Here is a 14,023-nt window from a genome sequence, read left to right on the forward strand (position 1 = left end):
TACGCAGAAATATCAAATCAATAGCTTTAGAGTCTGCATAGTGGTTTCTTATTTCTGCATTTTCACATTTCCTAAAACTCATGTGAGCAACACAGAAAAGACCCACAGGCAGCTCTAACACTTCCTCATTTTAAAAATAAATGTCTTTACAGAGTGGCCTTTCTTATCTTCTTTCCTCTTCATCATTTCCTCTCTCTGGCTCACGTTGAGCAGCAGCAGATCCGCTGGTTGCTGAAGGTGTCCTTGAAATGAGGTCTCCTCTCTTTCCTCTCCTCATCTCTCTCTCCTGTCTCTCTGAATGGGCTCAGAGGTTGGGAGTGGAAGGTAAGGGAGCATCTATTTCCCTCCTCACTTTCACATCATCTTTGTTGGTACTGATCTACAGGCAGAAAACTGATTCTGTCACAGAACAGCACAGGATTTCAGTTTAGAGGCTGCTTCAGAGGAGTTAGTCCTGTGTAGTAGTGGTTAATGCTCTGGACTCATAACTGAAGGTTGTGGATTCAAATCCTGGGTGGGGCAGTTCTGTTGTACCCTTGAGCAAGGTACTTCACTTAGATTGTTCCAGTAAAATGCCCAGCTATACAAATAGTTGCCCTGGATAAGAGCATCAGCTAAATGACAAATAATGTAATGTAATAGGGTTCTGTCGTGATTATGGCTGATCTATGAACCTGCTGGCTATTGTTGAAGTTATAGGATGTACATCTACAAAGTGATGACAGATGATCAGAAACTGGCCATCAGCCCTTTAATATTCAAGACTAGCAAACACATAATTATCTGCATTCTGTATTGTCTAATTAGATGGTGTGTTATGATTTGAACAATCGATCCATTTGACAGTTGTTAGAGCTGTCTATCCTTCCCTTTCTCTCTCCATATATACAACAGGAAATTAATTTTAAAAAAATTACATTGTTCGTCACTCACATACACTCACCTAAAGGATTATTAGGAACATCATACTAATACTATGTTTGACCCCCTTTCGCCTTCAGAACTGCCTTAATTCTACGTGGCATTGATTCAACAAGGTGCTGAAAGCATTCTTTAGAAATGTTGGCCCATATTGATAGGATAGCATCTTGCAGTTGATGGAGATTTGTGGGATGCACATCCAGGGCACGAAGCTCCCGTTCCACCACATCCCAAAGATGCTCTATTGGGTTGAGATCTGGTGACTGTGGGGGCCAGTTTAGTACAGTGAACTCATTGTCATGTTCAAGAAACCAATTTGAAATGATTCGACCTTTATGACATGGTGCATTATCCTGCTGGAAGTAGCCATCAGAGGATGGGTACATGGTGGTCATAAAGGGATGGACATGGTCAGAAACAATGCTCAGGTAGGCCGTGGCATTTAAACGATGCCCAATTGGCACTAAGGGGCCTAAAGTGTGCCAAGAAAACATCCCCCACACCATTACACCACCACCACCAGCCTGCACAGTGGTAACAAGGCATGATGGATCCATGTTCTCATTCTGTTTACGCCAAATTCTGACTCATCAGACCAGGCAACATTTTTCCAGTCTTCAACTGTCCAATTTTGGTGAGCTTGTGCAAATTGTAGCCTCTTTTTCCTATTTGTAGTGGAGATGAGTGGTACCCGGTGGGGTCTTCTGCTGTTGTAGCCCATCCGCCTCAAGGTTGTACGTGTTGTGGCTTCACAAATGCTTTGCTGCATACCTCGGTTGTAACGAGTGGTTATTTCAGTCAAAGTTGCTCTTCTATCAGCTTGAATCAGTCGGCCCATTCTCCTCTGACCTCTAGCATCAACAAGGCATTTTCGCCCACAGGACTGCCGCTTCCTGGATGTTTTTCCCTTTTCACACCATTCTTTGTAAACCCTAGAAATGGTTGTGCGTGAAAATCCCAGTAACTGAGCAGATTGTGAAATACTCAGACCGGCCCGTCTGGCACCAACAACCATGCCACGCTCAAAATTGCTTAAATCACCTTTCTTTCCCATTCAGACATTCAGTTTGGAGTTCAGGAGATTGTCTTGACCAGGACCACACCCCTAAATGCATTGAAGCAACTGCCATGTGATTGGTTGGTTAGATAATTGCATTAATGAGAAATTGAACAGGTGTTCCTAATAATCCTTTAGGTGAGTGTATATGTTATTTGTTCTACAGTATAGTTTTTACTGTGTAATTTGCTGTGCTTTTTGTTGTATGGAGACTAGTTCTAAGACATGAATATTGGTTGGACAGAAAGGGAGGATGTGGGTTATAAAAGGGAAGAGACAGAGATGTGATATAAACAGAAAGCTATAGAAAGGGGAGGGGTAATTGCAGGAAGTTATATTTGTACTTTTTTCAGAGATCTCTCTCCCTCAGAAATCATCTCATTTTAAAACTGCTAACTGGCCTTTTGAGATTATCTTGTGATAAATGTACTCACTCACTAAATCAGAAGTATGAATTCAGTGTATTACATTGAGCAGTTTTTCAAATGAAAATTTGTAGAAAAATGTTGCAACCAGTCTGTCAGTGTGTCATAGTAAGTCTGATGACATACTGCCCTCACTCACACCCAATGTCTGTATTGCATTGGTGTGTGTGTGAGTGTGTGTGTGTGTGTGTGTGTGTGTGTGTGTGTGCACGATGGTGGACTGTTACACTACATAATCTGTAATTCATTGTGTGTGTGTGATGTTGGACTGTGTTAGTTCAGTGTGTGGTGTGTGTGATATTAGACTGTGTTACACTGTTAGTTCAGTGTGTACTCTCTATGTTTTTGTGTGATGGTGGACTGTGTAACACTGTGTTAGGTCAGTGTGACAAAGAACAGAAGTGCTCAGGAGTTGCCAAAGTCAAACACAGGACAGGTGAGAGAGAGCTATTCAGCTACTTTCAGAAAGTCTTAGCATTCCTAATCTAGTTGAAGTGAATCTTATTCCTTGTTTATGTTAGTGTGGGTAATTCAGTCCAACTGCTGTGTTGGTTAGAGTAACTAGATTGAAGGAAGAATTTCCTCAGAAATACTTCCAGTACTGTGTGCATGGCCAGGGAGACATAAGGTTGAAATCTTGGTGTAGGGAAGAGGGGGTTAGGTTTAAGGAGCATTGATCTTTCTTCTGGGATAGATGAGACCTGTACAAACCCGATGGTCAACATCTAAACAGAAAGGGGGCTGATGCATTGGGAGAACGTATGTGCAGTGAAATTGAGAATCTTTTAATCTACGAACCAGGGGGGCAGGGAGCTCTGACAATGGGAGATGTTCCTCTAAGGAAAGAAAACAAAGGGAAACTCCTAGTAGGAAAGTCCTGAAATGTTTGTACCTCAATGCCAGGAGTATAAGGAACAAGATGTTAGACCTAGAAGACACAGTGCTGGCGTGCGACTATGATGTTGTAGGAGTGACAGAAACCTGGCTTACAGAAAATGATAGGGATGAATACAAGTTGGAAGGATACACACAGTTTAGGAGAGACAGGCAAAATCGAAGAGGGGGTGGGGTAGCATTATATGTGAAAAATGACATTGAGGCAGAAGAACTTGTATTAGATCCCAGTAACGGAATAGAATCTTTGTGGGTGAAACTTTTGATCAAGAGATCTGGAGGATTAGCGGTAGGAGTGTTACAGGCCACCAAACTCAGATATTCAGAAAGATGCTGCATTGTACAGTGTAATCAGGACTGCATGTAGCAAGGATGTGGCTGTTATAATGGGGGATTTCAATTTCCCAAACTTAGACTGGGAAAGCCTAGTTGGGACTACAGAAGAGAAAGAAATGGTTGAGATGGTAAATGACTGCTTTCTAACTCAATTTGTCAGGGAACCAACCAGGGAGAGTGCAGGCATTGACTTGATATTTTCAAATGACCAAGACAGAGTCAGAGGGACACTAGTTAGAGAACCAATGGCAAACTGTGATCACAACATGGTTAGCTTTGAGGCATTCTTTCAAAAAACAAGGTCCAAGTTTAAAACAATGGTCTACAATTTTATAAAAGCAAACCTTGAAGGTATAAGGCGGCACTTAGAAGAGGTAGACTGGAGCACACTGGATACAGAGTCAGTTGAAAATGGATGGGTATATTTTAAGAATATACTACTTGAGGCTCAGGAGCAATCTGTACCAAAACGTAGCAAATTGAGGACCACAAAGCAGTGGCCAAAATGGTTTAATAGAAGTGTGTCAATGGTGGTGCTGGCACTACAAAAGGGAAAAAAAAAAAAAAAAAAATCAACCGACCACACCACCCTCAAGATTACCTGAGGAGGGAGGGACATGACCATCCAATGTTTCCCGCACAGGCAGACATGTACATGTAACACACCCAGTCAATGAGGACAGCAGATACGATTTATTTTTTGTGTGGAATACATAGTTGGTACAGTATAAACCCAGAGAGAATAAAATGGAAGACAGGGTAAAAGCTAGACAACTAGGTTATAGAATGTAAACAACAAATTAAAATGCCTTCAATAACACAGGCTAAAATTATCCAAAAACTAATTACAAGAATAATAAAAAGTCTAGTAGTCTTTACCAATAATATCAAGGGTTCCAAATAAGATCTCTAAATAACACATTCAACAAATGAGAAAAAGACAACACTCAGTCTAATTTCCCCATGCCATCTTGACAATAGAAGTACAGTTCAAATCACCTGCTGTGCCACCCGCAATTGAAAGGCAGTCTGTTATGCTCCTCCAGGTAGAGTCTGCAGTGTCCAGGCAGGGATGACGGCACTATGGGGCAGAAATTAATTAATGTAATGGCTGAAAACTAAAACTAAGCTTTGTTATTAGGTTACACTGTGGTGTAGTGGTTAGATTGTGGGTTTAAAAATCCCAGGTGCGGCAATGCTGTTGTACCCTTGAGGAATACATTTAATTTATATTGCTCCAGTAAAATACCCAGCAGTACAAATGTAAGTTGCCCTGGGTTGTGATGGCTCGTCAGACCTTGGTTGTGGATGCCCCCCTGGCCCTCCATGGTGGGCTGCCCTGGAAGAGGGTTATGCCTCGTCACACTTCCGTCTCGTCAAACAGAGACTAAACAGATGAGTCTTCAGCCGTGATGTAAAGGCTAAGACAGAGGGGGCATCTCTTACATTGGCTCAAAGATCGTTCCACAGTTTCGGGGCCCTATAACTGAAAGCTCTACCACCTGTGGTTTTCTTGTGTATTTTGGGGAGCGCTAAGTAACCGGCTTCCTGTGATCTCAATGGCCAACCTGGAGCGGAGTGTATTCAATGAGGAGATCTTTTAAGTAGGGAGGTGCCAGTCCCTTAAGTGCTTTAAATGTTAATAAGAGCACTTTGAAGTCTATCCTGTAGTGCACGGGCAGCCAGTCAAGAGAAGCCAGTACTGGAGTGAAGTGTTCATGAGTTTTTGTTTTTGTAAGAATTCTTGCAGCAGCATTTTGGACTATTTCTGCACTTCAGTTAGCTCGGTTTGTGCCGACTGACAGAATGGCATTACAGTAATCCAATCTAGATGCAACAAATGCGTGTATCAATTTCTCAGTGTCCTGCAACGTGAGGAATTGTCTCAGTCTAGCAATGTTTCTAAACTGGAGGAAGGAAGATCAACACACATTCTAAATGTGCGATTCAAAGGATAGATTATGATCACAGATGACACCCAGGTTTCGTGCCATCTCCTTGGTGGAGAAATTAAAGTTATCATTACTCAGTTTTGTCAGTGCGTGATGAACAGTTCGATTTTTGTCTCCTAAAATTAGGACTTCTGTTTTGTCAGAATTAAGCATAAGACATTTTTTTGTCATCCATGTTTTAATCTCACAGACAGCAGATTAGTGTTTCTAGGTCTATGGTATTATTAGGATTTACTGACAGATATAACGGTGTGTCGTCTGCATAACTGTGAAAGTTAATATGTCGAGCGATATCACCTAAAGGGAGCATGTACAATGAAAAAAAGTATAGGTCTGAGGACTGAGCCCTGTGGGACTCCATATTTAACCTCAGTTAAATTTGAGTGGTTGTCATTAATCTGTACATATTGGAGTCTGCTTGACAGATATGATTTAAACCATGAAAGCACATTGCAAGATAGGCCAATACGGTTTTCTAAGCAGTGTATCAAGATTTTGTGGTCGATTGTGTGAAAAGCCACACTTAAGTCTAATAACAACACTGCGTCCCCCAAATTGGAGGACAAGCACTTCGTTTAATACTTTTGACGCAATAAGGCAGGATTTGGGGTGATATTATTAGGTTGTGAATTGTACCCCACGGGTTATAACTAGATCTAGTGTGTGATTGTGACGATGTGTGGGTCAAGACACATGCGGAGTGAAGCCTACAGACTCCAATAGGAACAAGAAACGAACAGTGAGGGGGTCGTCTTTAATGTCAATATGTATAGTAAAGTCCCGCAAAATGAGTTTATCAGTGTATGGCTAGGTCAGATAAGAGATCGCTTAATTCAGTCATAATATGGGAATAGTGTTGTCTGGTCTTAACCAGGTCTCAGTCAAGGTGAGCACATCTGTGTGTGTGTCAGTTATGGTGTCATTTATTGAGGCTGCTTTGCTAGGTAGTGAACGGATGTTTAAGACAACAAGCTTATACAAGGGAGAAGTAATGTGAGCAGGTAATTTCTGTTGTAGTGTTTTAACTTCCCAGAGGAAGGAATACATCCAAGCCTAGGAAAAAATACTGTTTTAATAGGATAACTAAATATAATACCAAAAACATTTATAATCTCAGGACTATGTAGTTTATTGGATGCCCCCAGGCAGAGGTCTAGGATCGGGGTCAGGCTGTGCTGGGAGTTACAGGCAGACTGCAGTGTAGGACTGCGAGCCTGCCGCCTGACCGGTGCTCTGAAGTCACGCTTTATTATCAGATAACATTAGCGCTCCTCTCCAGCTGGGATGGAGCCCATCTCTTCTGTATAAGCCCGGCCTTTCCCAAAAACAATCCCAATTGTTCAATTATTTGATGCACACCAGCTTGTCAACCAGCGATTTAGAGGACAGCCTGCTGAAGGCCTCATCCCTCTGTGTAATGTTGGTAGAGGGACAGAGAATTATATTGTGACATCGTTTTTTCCCTGTTTAGCATAGCGATGTGAAATTTATTTTTAAAATCTCTGATTGTCTAGGTCCAATATCGTTAGTGCAGCATGAATAACCAGAGTAGAAACATCATCGCCTGGAAATTCATCCAATTTTGCTTCATGTCAGAGACTCTGGCTCCTGGGAGGCATTTTACTGCTACTGCTGGTGACACAATCTTTATATTTCTAACTGTAGCAGTGAGAACACTTTTTTCATGACAAATTAAACTACTCCACCTCTTAATATTCCCTGGGGCAAGAGGAACCCCTGATTTTGACTACACTATGGTCAGTCCTAACCAAAGACTTTGCTCTCCACTCAGACCCTGTTCAAGTACATGCCTCAAGGAGACAGGTGTTACGGTATAAAGAGTATACAAAATATTTTATTAACACAGACAAGTGCACACATCCAAAAGGAGAGAGTTGTCTCCTATTAAAACGATACTCAAAAAGAAGGGAACGATTACACAAAATCGCCCCTGCATCAATAACACTCCCCCACAACAAAACCCAAGAGAAAATGCAACCACATACGTATACATATATAGAACACCGATAAAATTAACAATAAAGTTAACACAACAAATTAATTTACCCACATAAGGGACTCAGACAATGCAGGAGTAATAGCCAGTTCCTCGTTTGCATGGTCTTTAAGCGCCCATGTAATAGCGCTGCATTGCCACAGAGAACAGCTCTACCAGACGCACAGACCAGGAAAGCACAGGAACCGCTTCCCAAACGCGCTAATGCCTCAACCGCCCCAAATACTTACTGCCACTAGCTTAAACTAAACTATAGCAATAAAAATAAATTCCATACAAAACAACATCTCAAAGACACGGTGGTTGACACTAAAACCTACAAAGTAACACAAAAACACAATTAGTGTCAACCACAATTAAAACAAACAACTTAAAAATATTACCTCCAGGCAGACGCAGCTATTTATGGCCACAACAGTCCATGTCAACCCTGCTAGTCATACAAACAGAAAACCCCATAAAACAACCGATCCCACTGGGAAGGGAATAAAAGCGGCTTATCAGAAGAGGAGTAAGTCACACATTTAACTTTTTCCCACTTTTAGTAAATACTTAAGCCATATATAAATGTAAATGTTAAATATAAATATAAACATTAAATATAAAACTTAAATATACATGTTAAATCTAAATGTTAAATGTGGAGTTTGCAATATAAATATATAGTTAACATGCAAATGACACCCCGCCCCTCTGGTCAGTCAGCCTCTCACAGCGGTGGGGGGGCGTGATCACTTACATGGCGGCAGTGCAGTGCAGTGACAGTGTAGTGTAGTGTAGTGACAGTGTAGTGTAGTGCAGTGCAGTGTAGTGTAGTGTAGTGTAGTGCAGTGACAGTGCAGTGTAGTGCAGTGTAGTGTAGTGTAGTGTAGTGTAGTGTAGTGCAGTGACAGTGTAGTGCAGTGACAGTGTAGTGCAGTGCAGTGTAGTGACAGAGTAGTGTAGTGAAGTGCAGTGACAGTGTAGTGCAGTGACAGTGTAGTGTAGTGCAGTGCAGTGTAGTGCAGTGTAGTGTAGTGTAGTGTAGTGACAGTGTAGTGTAGTGCAGTGACAGTGTAGTGTAGTGCAGTGTAGTGCAGTGACAGTGTAGTGCAGTGACAGTGTAGTGTAGTGCAGTGTAGTGTAGTGTAGTGTAGTGCAGTGACAGTGTAGTGTAGTGCAGTGTAGTGTAGTGTAGTGTAGTGACAGTGTAGTGCAGTGACAGTGTAGTGTAGTGCAGTGTAGTGTAGTGTAGTGACAGTGTAGTGTAGTGCAGTGCAGTGTAGTGACAGTGTAGTGTAGTGTAGTGCAGTGACAGTGTAGTGTAGTGACAGTGTAGTGCAGTGACAGTATAGTGTAGTGTAGTGCAGTGACAGTGCAGTGTAGTGACAGTGTAGTGTAGTGTAGTGCCGTGCAGTGACAGTGCACTGTAGTGTAGTGACAGTGTAGTGTAGTGCAGTGACAGTGAAGTGTAGTGCAGTGACAGTGTAGTGCAGTGTAGTGACAGTGTAGTGTAGTGCAGTGACAGTGTAGTGTAGTGACAGTGTAGTGCAGTGACAGTATAGTGTAGTGTAGTGCAGTGACAGTGTAGTGTAGTGTAGTGTAGTGACAGTGTAGTGTAGTGTAGTGCCGTGCAGTGACAGTGCACTGTAGTGTAGTGACAGTGTAGTGTAGTGCAGTGACAGTGAAGTGTAGTGCAGTGACAGTGTAGTGCAGTGTAGTGACAGTGAAGTGTAGTGCAGTGACAGTGCAGTGTAGTGCAGTGTAGTGTAGTGTAGTGCAGTGACAGTGTAGTGCAGTGACAGTGTAGTGTAGTGCAGTGCAGTGTAGTGTAGTGTAGTGCAGTGACAGTGTAGTGTAGTGTAGTGCAGTGACAGTGTAGTGTAGTGCAGTGCAGTGTAGTGTAGTGTAGTGCAGTGACAGTGTAGTGCAGTGACAGTGCAGTGTAGTGCAGTGTAGTGTAGTGTAGTGTAGTGTAGTGCAGTGACAGTGTAGTGCAGTGACAGTGTAGTGCAGTGCAGTGCAGTGTAGTGACAGTGTAGTGTAGTGTAGTGCAGTGACAGTGTAGTGTAGTGACAGTGTAGTGCAGTGACAGTATAGTGTAGTGTAGTGCAGTGACAGTGCAGTGTAGTGACAGTGTAGTGTAGTGTAGTGCCGTGCAGTGACAGTGCACTGTAGTGTAGTGACAGTGTAGTGTAGTGCAGTGACAGTGAAGTGTAGTGCAGTGACAGTGTAGTGCAGTGTAGTGACAGTGAAGTGTAGTGCAGTGACAGTGCAGTGTAGTGCAGTGTAGTGTAGTGTAGTGCAGTGACAGTGTAGTGTAGTGCAGTGCAGTGTAGTGTAGTGTAGTGCAGTGACAGTGTAGTGCAGTGACAGTGTAGTGTAGTGCAGTGCAGTGTAGTGACAGTGTAGTGTAGTGAAGTGCAGTGACAGTGTAGTGTAGTGCAGTGCAGTGTAGTGACAGTGTAGTGTAGTGCAGTGCAGTGTAGTGTAGTGACAGTGTAGTGTAGTGCAGTGACAGTGTAGTGTAGTGCAGTGCAGTGTAGTGCAGTGACAGTGTAGTGTAGTGCAGTGTAGTGTAGTGTAGTGTAGTGACAGTGTAGTGTAGTGCAGTGACAGTGTAGTGTAGTGCAGTGTAGTGTAGTGACAGTGTAGTGCAGTGACAGTGTAGTGAAGTGCAGTGCAGTGTAGTGACAGTGTAGTGTAGTGTAGTGCAGTGACAGTGTAGTGTAGTGTAGTGCAGTGACAGTGTAGTGTAGTGACAGTGTAGTGCAGTGACAGTATAGTGTAGTGTAGTGCAGTGACAGTGTAGTGTAGTGTAGTGTAGTGTAGTGCAGTGTAGTGACAGTGTAGTGTAGTGACAGTGCAGTGTAGTGACAGTGTAGTGTAGTGCAGTGACAGTGAAGTGTAGTGCAGTGACAGTGTAGTGCAGTGTAGTGACAGTGAAGTGTAGTGTAGTGCAGTGACAGTGCAGTGTAGTGACAGTGTAGTGTAGTGTAGTGTAGTGTAGTGTAGTGTAGTGCAGTGTAGTGACAGTGTAGTGTAGTGACAGTGTATTGCAGTGCCACTCACTGTATATAAACCCTGCCCTGACCCTCCCACCACATTCGAAGTCTGGTGATTGTTTTTAATTAAGTTTTTACTGGGAGCCAGTGTCCACTCAGTGGGTCAGTATTACTGGGAGCCAGTGTGCACTAAGTCATCAGTGTCCACTAGCTCCACTGACCGCATCACAGAAACACAATCAGACAATTTGATGCCCTGACGCACAGAAACGCAGCTCACATTACAGGGTTACTGAAGCCCCACCCACCGCTGTGAGAGACTGACTGATCAGAGGAGCGGGACTGGATTTGCACATTAGCTATACATTTATTTATTTATTTTATAAGTGTGCGCTGTTTTACATTTGGCGCCCATATCCCACCCGCTACATAACTATGGCGTCTCAGTAACGAGCCGCTTCTGCGCAGACGCGCCGCCCGGGGTCTCGACTCTCCGGATGGGACACTGGTGCGCCGGGGCTCCAGCTCTTGATTCCGCGCCTCTGGAGCCTCTCTTACCGAGACCCAGCGGCCCTGCTGTGACTGTGACCGCCATGGCCTCTCGCTGCTACAGAGGACGAGTCCGTGTTTCAGCCAATTTTAGGCCTCTTTTATTTTTCTAAGAGTATCTACGTGCTCCTCCAACACGCGTACTCGTTCCGCCAACTCCTTATTAACTCCGCATTTTGTGCAGTAAAATTGTCAGTATGGTCGGCGGATCTAACATGGTAAACATGCTGCACGACAAACAGTAAATGGCGTTAGAAAGACATTAGTGGTGCTGCCCTCTTGTGTGCCGCTGTTTTTGCTCCACTTGAGGGAGGCGGATCTGCGGCGCAGGCGCTGTGTGAGGCGCTGCTGATGGGGCTCTCGCTCGCTCTCAGGTCTCGGGTACTAAAGGGACGAGCAGAATTAAAAACAAACAAATCACCTGGGCCAGATGGGATATTTCCAACAGTACTTAAAGAAATGAGGGAAATTATTTACAGGCCGCTAACTCAATTATTCCAAATGACACTTAGAACAGGGGATGAGCCAACTGACTGGAAGACAGCAAATGTCAAACCAATCCACAAGAAAGAGGACAAAACTGAGCCAGGAAATTACAGACCAATCAGTCTCACCTGCATCACCTGTACAATGTTGGAGAAAATGATTAGACAGAAAATAGAGGAGCATCTTAATGAAAACCATATTCTTGGAGATAGTCAGCATGGGTTTAGACGAGGCAGATCATGTCTTACTGATTTGTTGGAGTTTTTTGGACACGCAAGCGCAGCTGTAGATCACGTGACAGCAGGCGATACTGTAGCGATCCTGGCGGGTGTCTGTGTGATTGTGCCAGCAGGGCAGCCCAAAGGTGGAGGGGGGGTGTAAAAGTGTGTATGCGGGGTGGGTGAGTCAGTTCGGGGACTCTGTCTGTCTGTTTGTGTGGGCAGAACTGTGAATGTGTGTTACGTGTGGGGCATTGTTGTGTTGGGTTAGGGAGGGATATTTGTGGGTAAGTGTCTGTGTGGCTCCCCCTGTCTCGGGGTGGTATAGCCGGAGAGCGGTGATTGGACAGGAGGGAGTCACCAGACAGGGGGATATATAAGGGCCTGGTGACGGGGGAGGGGTCGAGTTTAGCGGGAGTCTTATGGAGAGAAGCAGTTGTGTGTTTAGAGAATCTGAAGGAAAAGGCGGAAAGGGAAGTATCTCTGTACAGATTAATACATCACAGTTTGAACACATCTGAACAAACGCCCCAGCGATGTGGCTGAAGAGACAATTTGGGAACATTCAGAAACAGACGGGATAGGATCCTTGATCACTTAGTTATTAATGGACACCAAACGAGCACAATGGGGCGAATGTTCTAGTCGTGTATAATCTGTGCGTGTGTGTAATGTTGGACTGTTAAACTGTGTGTGTGTGTCTGTACTGTGTGTGTGTGTCTGTACTGTGTGTGTGTGTCTGTACTGTGTGTGTACTGTGTGTGTGTCTGTACTGTGTGTGTACTGTGTGTGTGTGTGTGTCTGTACTGTGTGTGTGTGTGTGTCTGTACTGTGTGTGTGTGTCTGTACTGTGTGTGTGTGTCTGTACTGTGTGTACTGTGTGTGTCTGTACTGTGTGTGTGTGTCTGTACTGTGTGTGTGTGTCTGTACTGTGTGTACTGTGTGTGTCTGTACTGTGTGTACTGTGTGTGTGTGTGTGTGTGTGTGTGTGCCTGTACTGTGTGTGTGTGCCTGTACTGTGTGTGTGTGTGCCTGTACTGTGTGTGTGTGTGTGCCTGTACTGTGTGTGTGTGTGTGTCTGTACTGTGTGTGTGTGCCTGTACTGTGTGTGTGTGTCTGTACTGTGTGTGTGTGTGTGTGTGCCTGTACTGTGTGTGTGTGTGTGTGTGTCTGCACTGTGTGTGTGTGTGTGTGTGTCTGCACTGTGTGTGTGTGTGTGTGTGTCTGCACTGTGTGTGTGTGTGTGTGTGTCTGCACTGTGTGTGTGTGTGTGTGTGTCTGCACTGTGTGTGTGTGTGTGTGTGTCTGCACTGTGTGTGTGTGTGTGTGTGTCTGCACTGTGTGTGTGTGTGTGTGTGTCTGCACTGTGTGTGTGTGTGTGTGTGTGTGTCTGCACTGTGTGTGTGTGTGCCTGTACTGTGTGTGTGTGCCTGTACTGTGTGTGTGCCTGTACTGTGTGTGTGTGTCTGTACTGTGTGTGTACTGTGTGTGTGTGTGTGTGTGTGCCTGTACTGTGTGTGTGTGCCTGTACTGTGTGTGTGTGCCTGTACTGTGTGTGTGTGCCTGTACTGTGTGTGTGTCTGTACTGTGTGTGTACTGTGTGTGTGTGTGTGTGTCTGTACTGTGTGTGTACTGTGTGTGTGTGTGTATGCCTGTACTGTGTGTGTGTGTGCGTGTGTCTGCACTGTGTGTGTGTGTGTGTGTCTGCACTGTGTGTGTGTGTGTGTGTCTGCACTGTGTGTGTGTGTGTGTGTGTGTCTGCACTGTGTGTGTGTGTGTGTGTGTGTCTGCACTGTGTGTGTGTGTGTCTGCACTGTGTGTGTGTGTGTCTGCACTGTGTGTGTGTGTGTCTGCACTGTGTGTGTGTGTGCCTGTACTGTGTGTGTGTGTGTGTGTGTGTGTGCCTGTACTGTGTGTGCCTGTGTGTGTGTGCGTGTCTGTACTTTGTGTGTGTGTGTGTGTGTGTCTGCACTGTGTGTGTGTGTGTGTGTGTGTCTGCACTGTGTGTGTGTGTGTGTGTGTGTGTGTCTGCACTGTGTGTGTGTGTGTGTCTGCACTGTGTGTGTGTGTGTGTCTGCACTGTGTGTGTGTGTGTGTGTGTCTGCACTGTGTGTGTGTGTGTGTGTGTCTGCACTGTGTGTGTGTGTGTGTGTCTGCACTGTGTGTGTGTGTGTGTGTCTGCAC

The 14,023-nt window shown here is 44.4% G+C and overlaps 1 protein-coding gene across 1 annotated transcript in view; it reads left to right on the forward strand.

Annotated features, from left to right (window-relative positions):
• The first annotated feature begins 210 nt into the window (after positions 1 to 210).
• LOC136771594 (carcinoembryonic antigen-related cell adhesion molecule 2) overlaps positions 211 to 14,023 on the forward strand; it is a 28,363-nt gene continuing 14,550 nt past the window's right edge. The window contains exon 1 of the mRNA XM_066723997.1: positions 211 to 324. Within this exon, the coding sequence (XP_066580094.1) occupies positions 249 to 324 (76 nt within the window). The 5' untranslated portion in view covers positions 211 to 248. The remainder of the gene's footprint in view (positions 325 to 14,023) is intronic.

Source organism: Amia ocellicauda, chromosome 15 (assembly GCF_036373705.1).
Source record: "Amia ocellicauda isolate fAmiCal2 chromosome 15, fAmiCal2.hap1, whole genome shotgun sequence".
NCBI lineage: Eukaryota > Metazoa > Chordata > Actinopteri > Amiiformes > Amiidae > Amia > Amia ocellicauda.